Source organism: Prinia subflava, chromosome 6, assembly GCF_021018805.1.
Source record: "Prinia subflava isolate CZ2003 ecotype Zambia chromosome 6, Cam_Psub_1.2, whole genome shotgun sequence".
NCBI lineage: Eukaryota > Metazoa > Chordata > Aves > Passeriformes > Cisticolidae > Prinia > Prinia subflava.
In genome coordinates, this window is record NC_086252.1 from 38,497,665 (window position 1) to 38,509,881 (window position 12,217).

At 51.1% G+C, this 12,217-nt stretch overlaps 1 protein-coding gene across 1 annotated transcript in view; it reads left to right on the forward strand.

Annotated features, from left to right (window-relative positions):
• The window catches only part of GPD2 (glycerol-3-phosphate dehydrogenase 2), a 52,526-nt gene that overhangs the window by 21,818 nt on the left and 18,491 nt on the right, over nt 1–12,217 (forward strand). Inside the window, exons 5-6 of the mRNA XM_063401070.1 lie at nt 397–494; nt 1,325–1,488. Coding sequence (XP_063257140.1) covers nt 397–494; nt 1,325–1,488 — 262 coding nt within the window. The remainder of the gene's footprint in view (nt 1–396; nt 495–1,324; nt 1,489–12,217) is intronic.

Consider the following 12,217-nt stretch of genomic DNA (forward strand, 5'->3'; position numbering starts at 1 on the left):
GTGTTTCCTCTGGTGCTAAGGATGGGTGTATGGCATTGACCATGGCTGCTGTTGTGCTACTGCACTGACTGTGGCTGCTGTTTTGCAGTACAGGATGGTGAAGGAGGCTCTGAGGAGGGTGGGTGGCACTGACCATGGCTGGTGTTGTGCTCTGGCACTGACCATGGCTGGTGTTTGGCTCTGGCACTGACTGTGGCTGTTCTTTTGCAGTACAGGATGGTGAAGGAGGCTCTGAGGAGGGTGGGTGGCACTGACCATGGCTGGTGTTTGGCTCTGGCACTGACTGTGGCTGTTCTTTTGCAGTACAGGATGGTGAAGGAGGCTCTGAGGAGGGTGGGTGGCACTGACCATGGCTGGTGTTTGGCTCTGGCACTGACTATGGCTGTTCTTTTGCAGTACAGGATGGTGAAGGAGGCTCTGGAGGAGCGTGCTCAGCTGCTGCACAGCGCTCCCCACCTCTCGGCCCCGCTGCCCATCATGCTGCCCATCTACAAGTAAGCTCTGCTGTGCCTTCTCTCCTGTGCTTGGCTTCTCACAAGCAAACCCTGGCCTATCCTGGGGTGCAGCCCTTCAGTGCCTTCCCAGCACCCCAACAGGGGCAGGTGAAAGAGCTCTCATTCCCAGGACATATTTGCTGTTCCCTCAGTGCACCCCTGTCCTCAGCACACGCCCTCCCAGTGTTCCCAGCAAGGTGCTCTTCAGCCCATATGAGCACAGGGCAGTTGGGGATGGACAGAACAGGTTCCTCCTCCTCTGGGGAAGAGACTCAGTGCTTTGGGTTAGGTTTTCAGTCTGTTAGAGCAATTACTCACTGGGACAGGCTACTTAGAGCAGAGAGGTTTTGATGAAGGAATCTCATTTTCTTAGGACCATTCCTCTTTTTATTATTCCTGTCTTAGTGGGAGGGCTTGCAAGAGCTGGAGCTTGTGTGGGTCAGTGGTTGCCTGCGTTTATTGTGGTCCTGTTTGTGCAGGAGGCCTTAGGCTGTGCCTGGGGGACCCTCCCAGCTTGCACACACAGCTCCAGTATCTCACACAGAGGTGCAGCAGCCCCGTTTAGATCCGATTTTAGAGCAAATAAATCCCTGAATGTGCCTGACTCGCTGTAGGGAGCAGCTCAGTTGAAAACAGTGGCAAACAACACCTAAGTCTGGCGTATTTACACTGTCTTGTTACCATGAGCTCGTGATGCTGCACAAGGCAGAACTGCTGTAAGAACTGCTGTGTTACTCACCGTGTTCTGTATTGCAGTAACAGTCTGTGCACGCACTTCTAACTGCTTCCTTTGTGTTTGTTTTTTTCATCCACGGTGCTTTTCCCCTCAGGTGGTGGCAGCTGCCGTACTACTGGGTGGGGATCAAGCTGTACGACCTGGTGGCGGGCAGCCAGTGCCTGAAGAGCAGCTATGTCCTCACCAAGGCGCGGGCCCTGGAGCTGTTCCCCATGCTGCGCAGGGACAAGCTGGTGGGAGCCATTGTCTACTACGATGGTGCGTGCCCCCTCTGCCTGTTCCGTGCCCTGGGGGTTGGTTTGGGGTTAAAACACACGTGTGAGCCTGGAGATTGTGTGCTGGCTCTCTACAGATTGAAGGATTCCACTCGGCTCTTAGCTGTTCATTTGAGAGTTATGTTTCAGCAACTTCCTGGATGTAGGAGAAAATACAGTGGTTTTTCTTGGCTGCTGGGTGTAGAGCAGTGTGAAAGTGTTCTGGTGGAGATGTGGTTTCTGACCTTTTGTCAGCAGAAAGGTCTTCACACAAGATGGATTATAAAGGGAATTCTTTTCCCTTTGTAGAACTGCATTTAGAACAATTCATCAGCTCATCAAAGGGGTTCTGGACTGGGAAGGACTCTGGAAACAACTGGACTCCAATGCGGTTTATGAGGCTTCTGGCTAAAGCTTCTGTTGTTAATTGCAGGTGTCTCAGACAGAGCCCAGCAGCGTGGATAAACAATTAAAAATTCATATATATGTGTGGGAATATGTATGTGCAGATTCTTGTTTGAGAGGAGGGTCAGATTTAAAGGATGTTTGGTGTTTACTTGAATTTACTACTGATGGAAGCTGCATTTTATGTTATTTTTAAGGTCTGGAGGAAATAAGAGCAAAATTTGCAAATTTAGCAAAATTGGTTTGTGATTATGTGGTGGTTTTTGTACCCAGCCCAGGACCTGCCGTAGACAGCACACAGAGAAGGAATTCAGATTTATTTTCCTGTATCCTGAACTATCCCTTAGCTTGTTTTAAGGGATCCCAGGAGCCTGCCAGGAGAACGAAGTGGTTCTCTTAACTGTAATTACACTTCTCATAAGAGCACTATAGCTTGAAATCTATTTATAATCTAGTGAAGTTTTTTCTGATTAAAAAAATAATTTGGCTGTATTGTGGCTATTTACTACTCCAGCATTCCAAAGATACATCTTTCAGGATAGCCTTAAGATCGGTCTTCATGTTTCTTACATGAACAATTATTTTAAACAGTGCTGTAAATCTAAAGATTCACCTTCAAGGTGCCTCGTGGGCTTTGGGGGCAGACAGGGGCAGGGCAGGGCTCTGAGTGACTGAGAGATGTCTCTGGAGGTTTTGGTGCCATCCCAACACAGGGGAGCAAACCCACACTCAGTACTGGAAAGGAAGAGTAAAATGGAAAAAAAAATAATTCTTCCTTTATTTTGCTTTCTTTCCAAGATACAGATTAGTTATCCTTGGTTTTAGGCAGAATGTAAAGAAATGCTGTTTGGAATTAAAATTTAAAAAGCTCTCCAAGCTCCACTAAACCTCAGTTTCCCTGAAGAGTACAATGGGTTTGAGGGACTCGGGTGAAATTTGTGAGTTGATAACACACATCTGAGTGTTGTGAGGCTGCACCTAACGCAGAATCAATGACTGTCCAACTGGAGGGTTGGTTCAGGTCTGAGCAGGCCACGTTTCAGCTCCCTGCTGCCTGTGCCCCTCTCTGTGGGGTGCCCGTGGGGCAGCCGGGCTCCCGTGGGGCTGGAGCACAGGAGCTGTTTGTCCTCATCAATCAACCTGTGTTCTGGCCACAGAAAATGGGCTTTGAGTCCTAACACTTCAGCAAGCTCCCTTCAGGTCTTGTAATTGTTGTAGTTGTATTTTAATGTATTTGTACTTGTATTTGTACTTGTATTTGTGCTTGAATTTTAATGATGTACTGTCACACCCCAAATGCAGAGGGATGCAGCACAAATGGAAAGGGGATGGAACTGGAAGGAGAGAAGGGGGTGATGAAATTAAACTTGTTTTAGTCCTTTCAGGAGGATTAATCATAAAATAGAGTATTAAAAATGGTGAAGCAAAATACAAGTCCTAAAGCAGGGGATATTTTTCCCTTCTCTGTCCATCCCTTCCCTCTCCCCTAAAGAGTGGATCAATGAATTGGCCTTTTTAGGAAGGAGGGTGTTAGCTGTAGTGCAGTTAAAGGCAGTTTTATCCCGTTTGCTCGCTTTCCTTTATTCCTTGTCCCCGTAACTGTCGAAAGCAGAGCTGTCAGTGGTCCCAGCAGTGGATCCCCACCACCACAGGGCAGGGTGAGCACGTTCCTGTCCCAGTGATGTTTGGTGTGCTGAGGGCCCTGTGCAGGGTGCCCGTGGTGGCCCTGTCCCCGTGCAGGGCTCGGGCCGCTCCGTGCGCGGCTGTGAGCGCGCTGGGGCCGGCGGCACCTCGGGCATCCATAATTCATGGGGACGCTGTGTTCCCAACCGCGCCGGGGTCGTCTTCATTACATCCTTAAATTGTTTATACAGGCACAAAAAAATGGTACATTATAAATGTTGGAAGTACCAGCAAGAGCAAATCACAGCCTTGTCCAGAGGCTATTCTTGCTCTGCCTGAGCATCGGGAAGCCAAAGCATATGTTGGATGTTAGCCGGGGTGTACACAACGTGTCCTATTTATTCAAGGTTTGCTTTGAAGCCACAACTTACAAGTTTGTTTCTTAGGGGGACATGTCAGACTGCATTTAGCATTTGTTGGTATTAGGATACTCCTGAATAGCAAAAAGGCAACATTTTGGGGGGAGAAGGCGGCTGCTATCTGAGCAGGGATCTGTCAGATCCACTTAGGGGCTGCGGGAGAACTGGAGAGGAGGCACGGGGAGAGGCTGGGCTGAGCTCAGGATCTCGGACAGGATTGTTCTAAAGCACTTTAAATGGAGGAATTAATCTCCATTTAAATTATATAGAGTTCATTATGATAAGAACTAGGAAAACCATTAAAGCGGGGATCCAGCTGGCCAGAGTGCGTCAATGTAAAGTGTTCAGCAATTCCAAGTGGCACGGCTCTCTTTATGATACATTATTTTTCTGTCTCTAGGTGCTTGCAGGCTTTTTTAACATATTTTGCCTTGCAAGATGAGCCCTTAGGTCTGTAAGGAAAATTTGTGTTCTGGAATCAATCCTGAATTTAAGATTCTAGGGCTCTGCTGACCGTGCTTTCTGAATTTGCTGTTATTTCCTGAAAGAAGAAATTAACATATGCTGTGACTGGGACTCTCTTGCCACATCAAGGTATTGAATTGTTTAATGTCTTGTTCTACAAATCTCCAGTATGTTTACTGTGATATAAGTAGTTGGTTTTTTGCTTTTTGCGTTCTCACTAGTTCTGCAAACGTTTTCTGCTGAAATATTTTAATATGGAGCTTATTTAAAAGTAGAAGAAGCCTTGGCAGAGGATTTAGCCTTCCCTGTTTACAGCAAACCCCCTGAGAAATCCTTCCCAGGCACACGTGCACACACAGACACACACACAAAAATCAATGCAAAAGAGTAGGGCATTCATTAAGCTGTCAAAAATGGAATAAATGTTTTTTTTTATTTGGGCTCTTGTAGCTATTTTTCCTAGGATTTGAGTGTGTCCTGAATTATGAAATGTTATAGCTTTATAATTCATGTTTGACAAATGGATATTTGGAGATGTTGAGCTGTAATAGGGATATTACAGACAACTCTGTGGCTGTTTTTCCTTCCCTGGATACAAAACCCCTGACAGTTTGTCACTGCACAGACTTTGCATAGGTGAATTTAAATACGCAGCTACTCATATTTCTTGGTGTTTCCTGAGGCTGTGTGGGTGAGAGAAGCCCTGCAGGCACACTCACGGTGGGCACGGCTGGGCTGTGCTCCGTGTGTGCCCCGCTGTTCCCCGGTGTTCTGTCCGTGTCCCGTATCCCAGAGCTGCCCGAGACGCCCTGCAGGATGCACGGGAGGGCAGCACTGCCTGGGCACCGCTGCAGTGGCCCAGGACAGCAGTGGGGCACTGGCACAGAGGGGACCCGGCAGTATCTGTGCTGGGCTGGCACAGAGGGGACCCCGCACTGCCCGTGCTGGGCTGGCACAGAGGGGACCCGGCACTGCCCGTGCTGGGCTGGCACAGACAGGGACACGGCACTGCCCATGCTGGCACTGGCACAGAGGGGACCCGGCACTGCCCTGGTGGCACTGGCACAGAGGGGACCCGGCACTGCCCATGCTGTGCTGGCACTGGCACAGACAGGACCCGGCACTGCCCGTGCTGGCACTGGCACAGACAGGACCCGGCACTGCCCGTGCTGGCACTGGCACAGAGGGGACCCGGCACTGCCCGTGGTGGCACTGGCACAGACAGGACCCGGCACTGCCCGTGCTGGGCTGGCACAGACAGGACCCGGCACTGCCCGTGCTGGCACTGGCACAGACAGGACCCGGCACTGCCCGTGCTGGGCTGGCACAGAGGGGACCCGGCACTGCCCGTGCTGGCTCTGGCACAGACAGGACCCGACACTGCCCTGGTGGCACTGGCACAGACAGGACCCGGCACTGCCCGTGCTGGCTCTGGCACAGACAGGACCCGGCAGTGCCCGTGGTGGCACTGGCACAGAGGGGACCCGGCACTGCCCGTGCTGGCACTGGCACAGACAGGACCCGGCACTGCCTGTGGTGGCACTGGCACAGACAGGACCCAGCACTGCCCTGGTGGCACTGGCACAGACAGGACCCGGCACTGCCCGTGCTGGCTCTGGCACAGACAGGGACTCGGCACTGCCCGTGCTGGCACTGGCACAGACAGGGACTCGGCACTGCCCGTGCTGGCACTGGCACAGAGGGGACCCGGCACTGCCCGTGCTGGCACTGGCACAGACAGGGACCCAGCACTGCCCATCCCCACACGCTCGTGGCTCACCGCTCCCGCCGCGCGTTACCCGTCAGGGCGCTTCTGGCATTTCAGAAGGGATAAAATCAATGGCCTGCACCAGCTGCATGTTTAACCCAGCTTTGGCTCTGTCAGAGGTGCGGGCACAGCCGCAGGAGGAGCCCTTTGCTCCCGACAGAAGGGCCGTGCAGCCTGCCTGCCGCCCCAGGCGCCCTCCCAAAAGCTGGGGATGATAACTGCATCTCCTGCTGTACCTGTAACAATTTAATCGTGTGAGTCAGCCCAGTCAAGCATCCCCAGCTCATGACTGGGAGACATGAAATTCATTGTCATTATTGTCCCTGTCATTTTGGATCATTATATCCTGCTGCAGAATTTTCCTCACTCCAGTGCTTTCTTACCTCCAGGAAGCAGGGATTATGGCTGAGGTTGGGGTGGGGGCAGGACTGTGAACTACATTTACCTCAGGGGAGCCACAGATTAAATTGGCTTTGCTTTCTGACTTGCCGGATTCGTCTGTTTGTACGCTCTGGGTTTAAGGTTGGAAATGATGAATATTCCAGTGAATTCAGGGCCTCTCTCTTTTCTTTTTTTAATGCTTGTATAAGCAAAGGATGGGGTTTGTGTCCCTTAAGAAGTGAACGGGGAATAATTCTTCAGATCATGTTACCAAAAAGATTTAAGATTATTCCTAAACAAAACGACATTACTTGTTCATTGTGGCACAAACATGTGAGTGGTCCCCGGTGTGTCGTGGCTTTCAGGGGAGGGCTGGAGCTGTGCTGTGAGCCAGGGGTGTGTTCTGTGGGAGCTGCAGGGGCTCACGGGGTGCCAGGTGTGCTGCTCCCCGTGGGACGTGTCATTGGGAGGGGAAGGGAAGGGGGTGATGGGACCCCTGCACATCTCACTGCTCCCAGGGAACAAGGGACAGGAGCAGAAGAAACGGCCTCAAGCTGTGCAGGGGAGCATCAGAGCAGACATTAGAAAAGCTTCTCACTGAAAGAGTGGTCAGGCACTGTAATACATTGTGGAGGTGGCACCATCCCTGGCACCCTTCAAGAGGCACCTGGATGTGGCACTTGGGACGTGGCTATGGGAGACTGTGGTGGTGCTGGGTGATGTGGAAGGTCTCTTCCAGCCTTGGTGCCGTGGGTTCTGTGATGTGTGGGAGCAGTGCTGCTCCCTCCTCTCTGGCATGGCACTGCCTCCCCCTGGCTGTGCCATTCCCAGGTGGGGCTGCCCGGATGGCGCAGCAGCAGCTGGCCGAGCTCAGCACACGGGGGTGATGCATCCTCACTGCTGTGCTGGGAGTTAACAACAGCACCGAGGCCCCGATGGGAGCTCACCCCGCTGGGATTTATTCCCCTGGACGCCGGTGGTGGCACTGGGGACACAGTAAGCTGTGGTGACATCAGCCCGTCCCCGCCTGGCGCGGTGGCACGGCCGCGGCAGCCCCGCCGTGACGGGTGCTCACGGTGACATTTTAGCGCCGTTTCCATAAACTGACAGTGACAATGTTTAGTTTCATTTTAACACGGTGCTTTTCCTGCCACTGACACGGCACTCGCAGTGTAGTGACAAGTTGAAGGCTGATACAAAAGAAGTGGGAAACAACGTAATTATAAAGCAGTCACACAGAGCCAGAATTCCAAATTTGGTCTGTCACTGGATGTGGTGGATATTGTGCCTTATTTTTGCTTTCTGGGATCTTAGTTTCAGTAGGAGTTTTATCTCCTGTGCTGTAACTTGGCAGCAGACTCAATCAGACAGACATTTGAAGGATACTGTGATTTCTTCTGTAAAAATATTTTATGGGTTTTCTGCCTCTTGCTTGTGACATTGCTTTGGTTATAAGTACAGAATTTGGAATAAATCATAGTAGAACAGGGGCATTGCCTTTAAACGGGCAGAGGGCAGGGGAAGGTGGGAGATCAGGGAGAAATCCTTCCCTGTGAGGATGGGGGGGCCCTGGCACAGGGTGCCCAGAGAAGCTGTGGCTGCTCCTGGAGCCCTGGAAGTGTCCAAGGCCAGGTTGGCTGGGATAGTGGAAATGGTCCCTGACAGGGGGTGGGATGGGATGAGCTCCCTTCCAACCCAAATTGTTCTGTCATTCCAAGAGTAAGGAGGTTTAGTTTTGGTGATCTGAGCTGGTGCTAAATGGAGGAGACCAGAAATTAAAGTGACTACTGCTGGATTATTTAAACTGGATGTGTCATATCTGAGTTTGAATCTGTTGGAATCAATGTACCTGTGGGAAGGCTGGAGTCTTCTCTCTCCATGAGAGCTCACACCTTAGGGCAGATGTTAGAGCTGAGATGTGGGGTGTGGTTGTTTCCAGTGCATATTTGGTTGTCCCTCATCCTTCCCAGCTTCCTTCAGCAGCACGGGTGGCCCGGGGCACAGCAGGGCTCTCTGTGCCCTGCAGGGACAGCCAGGAGTGCTGTCACTGTGCTGCTGGGGGGCATGGAGCCCATGCAGCCAGGTCAGAACTCATCCCCCTGGAGCAGGACAGCAACAAGGACACGAGTGCTGCATATCCAAGAAAGTCTGGGAGTTTCTAGCAAATTCCACTTCAGTTTCATGTGATTCAGAGAGCTGGAGAGTTCAGGTGTGAGGGCATTGTACTGACGTGTGACTCACGAGTCCAAGGGGACATTCCCCCTGAACTTACTCTCTTGTGTTTGGGGAGGAGAATTTGCTGAGTTCTCGCTCAGAGAAGTCTGGAATGGTTTTGAGTCACTCCAGCTGAGTCATTGTGCCTATCTGGGATCTAACCCTTTCCATATGCACAGCAGCTCCCGGGCTCCTGCTTAATGCTTGTAATAAAACTGCTCGTGCAATTAAGCACTTCATTAAAATTACAGGAGAGGGGCAGTCTTGGTGACGTAGTGAAGTGCAGTTGTATGTATTTAATGCACATGGATAATTGTGTGATCACTCGCCAGCATTAAATGTGGCGAGGTTTGGGTAAGGTTTGTGTGTGCACAGTGAGGAAACTTTGAACACGAAAGGATTTGGCTTCCTGTGTTGCTTTATTGAGTGCCTGCATTACCTGGTGCAGGGCTCAGTGGGGAGTACAGCCGTGGGTGGGTGAGCTTTAAGGTCCCCTCACCCCGAGCCTCTCTGGGCTCTGTGGTTCTGTGCATTGGTGTGAGGGGAGGTTGTGGGACAGAACATCCCAGAACTGCCAGAGCGCCTCGTTAGCGCTCTGCTTTTCACACAGCGCTCCTCAGTCACTCCCAAACAAATCTCTCAAGTCTGTGGGCTCTGTTACCACTCCCTGCTGCCTGGGGCTCAGCTCTGACAAAAATAAAATTGAATGTACACTGTGTGCACTCTGGGGGAGGATCCTGTGAGTGCCAGCGGAAACATTGTCTGTTCGGATGTGAAGAAACACAGCGTTTGCTACTAAGGAGTGAAAATAGAATTTTCCCAAATTACACGAGAAGAAGAAATTATAAACCAAATGGCATCACTGTTGGGCTTAACGTGGTGTGGGACAGACTTACTCAAACCATCTTTGCACCCTTAGTGTGCTCAGCAGCATGGCTTCTAGGATTGAGGGGTTTTTTAGAGGATACAGATTAATTAATTTGGTGAAAGCACTTAGGCCAGTGTTTTGGGAAAAGCTGGGTTGACTGCCCTTAGTAAAAATGAAAGTATCTCTTCATTGTCCCCATATTACAGCAGGTGAAAACAAGTGAGGGGAGGGATGATTCCTTCCAGTTCTTTGCTATTTTCAAGAGGTGCTGCTCAAGGAGCTGCAAAGACAACTCAGCATGTTCCATCAGTTGGCTGGGGAGGCTTCTCCCGAGGTGCTGAGCTGTGACTGCCTCCTGTCAGGATGCAGCAGGTGACAACTGGCATCGTGCAAGGAGCAAGTGCTCAAACCAGCCCTGGAGCAGCAGCAGGGTCCAGGCAGGGCACTGGTGAACATCTGTTCTTGGGGAATGTCACAGTTCCCATTTCACTGTGGCTCCCCAGGGAATGGGGATTGTTGAGGTGTCTGTGCAAGGCAGGGAGTTGGACTGGGTGATGCCTGTGCATCCCTCCCAGTTCAGGATATTCTGAATCTCTGTTGAAGTGCAGCATTTTAATGGCATTATCTAGGGGGGAGTACACACATGCCAGTTGGCAGGCCTTAAAAAAAAGGCAAACCCCAGCTGTTCCTGAGTATGAAACCACTATCCTGTGACCCCATCTCTCCGAAACTGTTGCACTGTTGTTCTCCACAGATGATAAATTCCCAAGGTGGGAAGTCACTCTTTACTTCTTTCAAATCCAGACCTCTCCAGATCTCTGCTGTTTATGCCATGAAATACTCAAGGACTCCACACTGTAGGTCACATCAATCTGAAGCCAGTGTGTTTTTCTACCAGTGCAGTTAATCAGGAACTGGTTATTTCCCAGTCCTCTGCCTGCAAATGCATTCCACGGGCACTCACTTGCCTTTGGACAGCTGAGGAGTGAGTAATAGCATGGGGGTTCTTGCATCAGAATAATGATGAGGGGAAAATGGATGAGAGGTTCAGAGAAAGCAGGAAAATGTTTTGAATACAGTGGTCCAAATCCTGGTATGTGCTGAGAGTGTGCTGAGCTCACTCTGGCTTTAAGAGCATTGGGAGGCTCAACAAAACGCCAGGCAGCCTTTGGATTTGGGGCTTGCTAAGCATTTGTTACTTGGAAGTTTGGTTTTATAGAAGCCACCCGTTTCCACATTATTTATTCTGCTGATTGGCTTCTCCGGATTGCTTTTGCTCTGGACAAATAAGTGACAAATCCGGGAAGAGGCAAACTCGCCGAATTTAAACAGTCAGGGTTCCATAGACCAAAGCTAATATTGGCTGAAGGGGGGCCGTGCTGCCGTGTGCTGAATGCCCACAGCAGGGCAGCCCCAGGAGAGCGGGCTGTGTGTCGGTGCCACCTGGGCCATGCTGGCAGGAGCAGACTGGGGGGTCTGAACCCCCCTGGCCCCTGCTGCAAGGAGGGAACAAACCCCCCTGTGCTGCTGGCACGGCGGGGTTTGGGGTTTGGTGGCCCCTGTCTGGGGGTGCTGCTGCAGCCAGGACAGCCTGGAGTCCTGCAGTGCCGTCAGGCTGGCCCGGTTCAGATAAAGGGGATGTCTCCAGAGGAATGAGCTCCTGAGAGCCCGTGGCTGCAGGCTAGAGGAGCGTTTCCTGCGTTACAGAATCACTGAAGCATTTATGTTGGAAAAGCCCTCCAAGAGCATCGAGTCCAAGCTGTGACCTCACCTCATCAACCAGCCCAGGGCACTGAGTGCCACATCCAGTCATTCCCTGAGCACTGGGTTCCTCTGGAATCCCTGTTGTTGTGTGGAAGCAGCTGCCATAGCACAGCTTGGCGCTGTCCTTTGTCCCTTTTTCACCCAGTGCTTCCTCTGCACACGAGCTGTACTTTCTTTCAACCCTGCCTGAAACTGGGCAGGTTTGAGGTGAACCTCATAAGGTCATTTATCCCTCCTGCCACGGCAGCAGCTGCAGTGCCCGTGCATTTACTGAATGCTTTGCCTGCCAGCTCTGACCGATGGTTGTTCCCTCTCGTGGATCTCGTGTGATGGAGCATCCCCAACTTTTCCTGACATCTTGCTCAGTTGTTTTGCTGTTCTCCGTTGTTGCAGCTGATTCCGGGCATTGTTTGCTGTGTGGAATTGGAGTTACTGTTTGTTTCTTCATTGGTGCTTTATCATGCTGCCGTTCCTGTACACTTTGTGTAACTTTTTTTCTCGTATCTGAAGACAGATTGCAGTGCACAGCCTGGGCTGGGTTGGAATGAGGGGTTTGGGGAGGGGAGGTGGTGCTTGCGAGGCCATTGATCCCATCTTTATAACTTTGCCCTTTTAGCTGGGAGCAGATGATTTGCACAGGGGTTGCAGATTTGCGCAGGCAGAATCCGAAGGACCAAACTTTACATAAACCATTTGTACTAAATGCTGGGAATGCTGGCAACATAAATCACCTACAGTATCTATTACAAATTTATCACTTTATCAGTATCGTCTGTGATAGGAGTGGCCCAAACAGGTGGGGAAGTGAGCTGTACCTCGGGAAGTT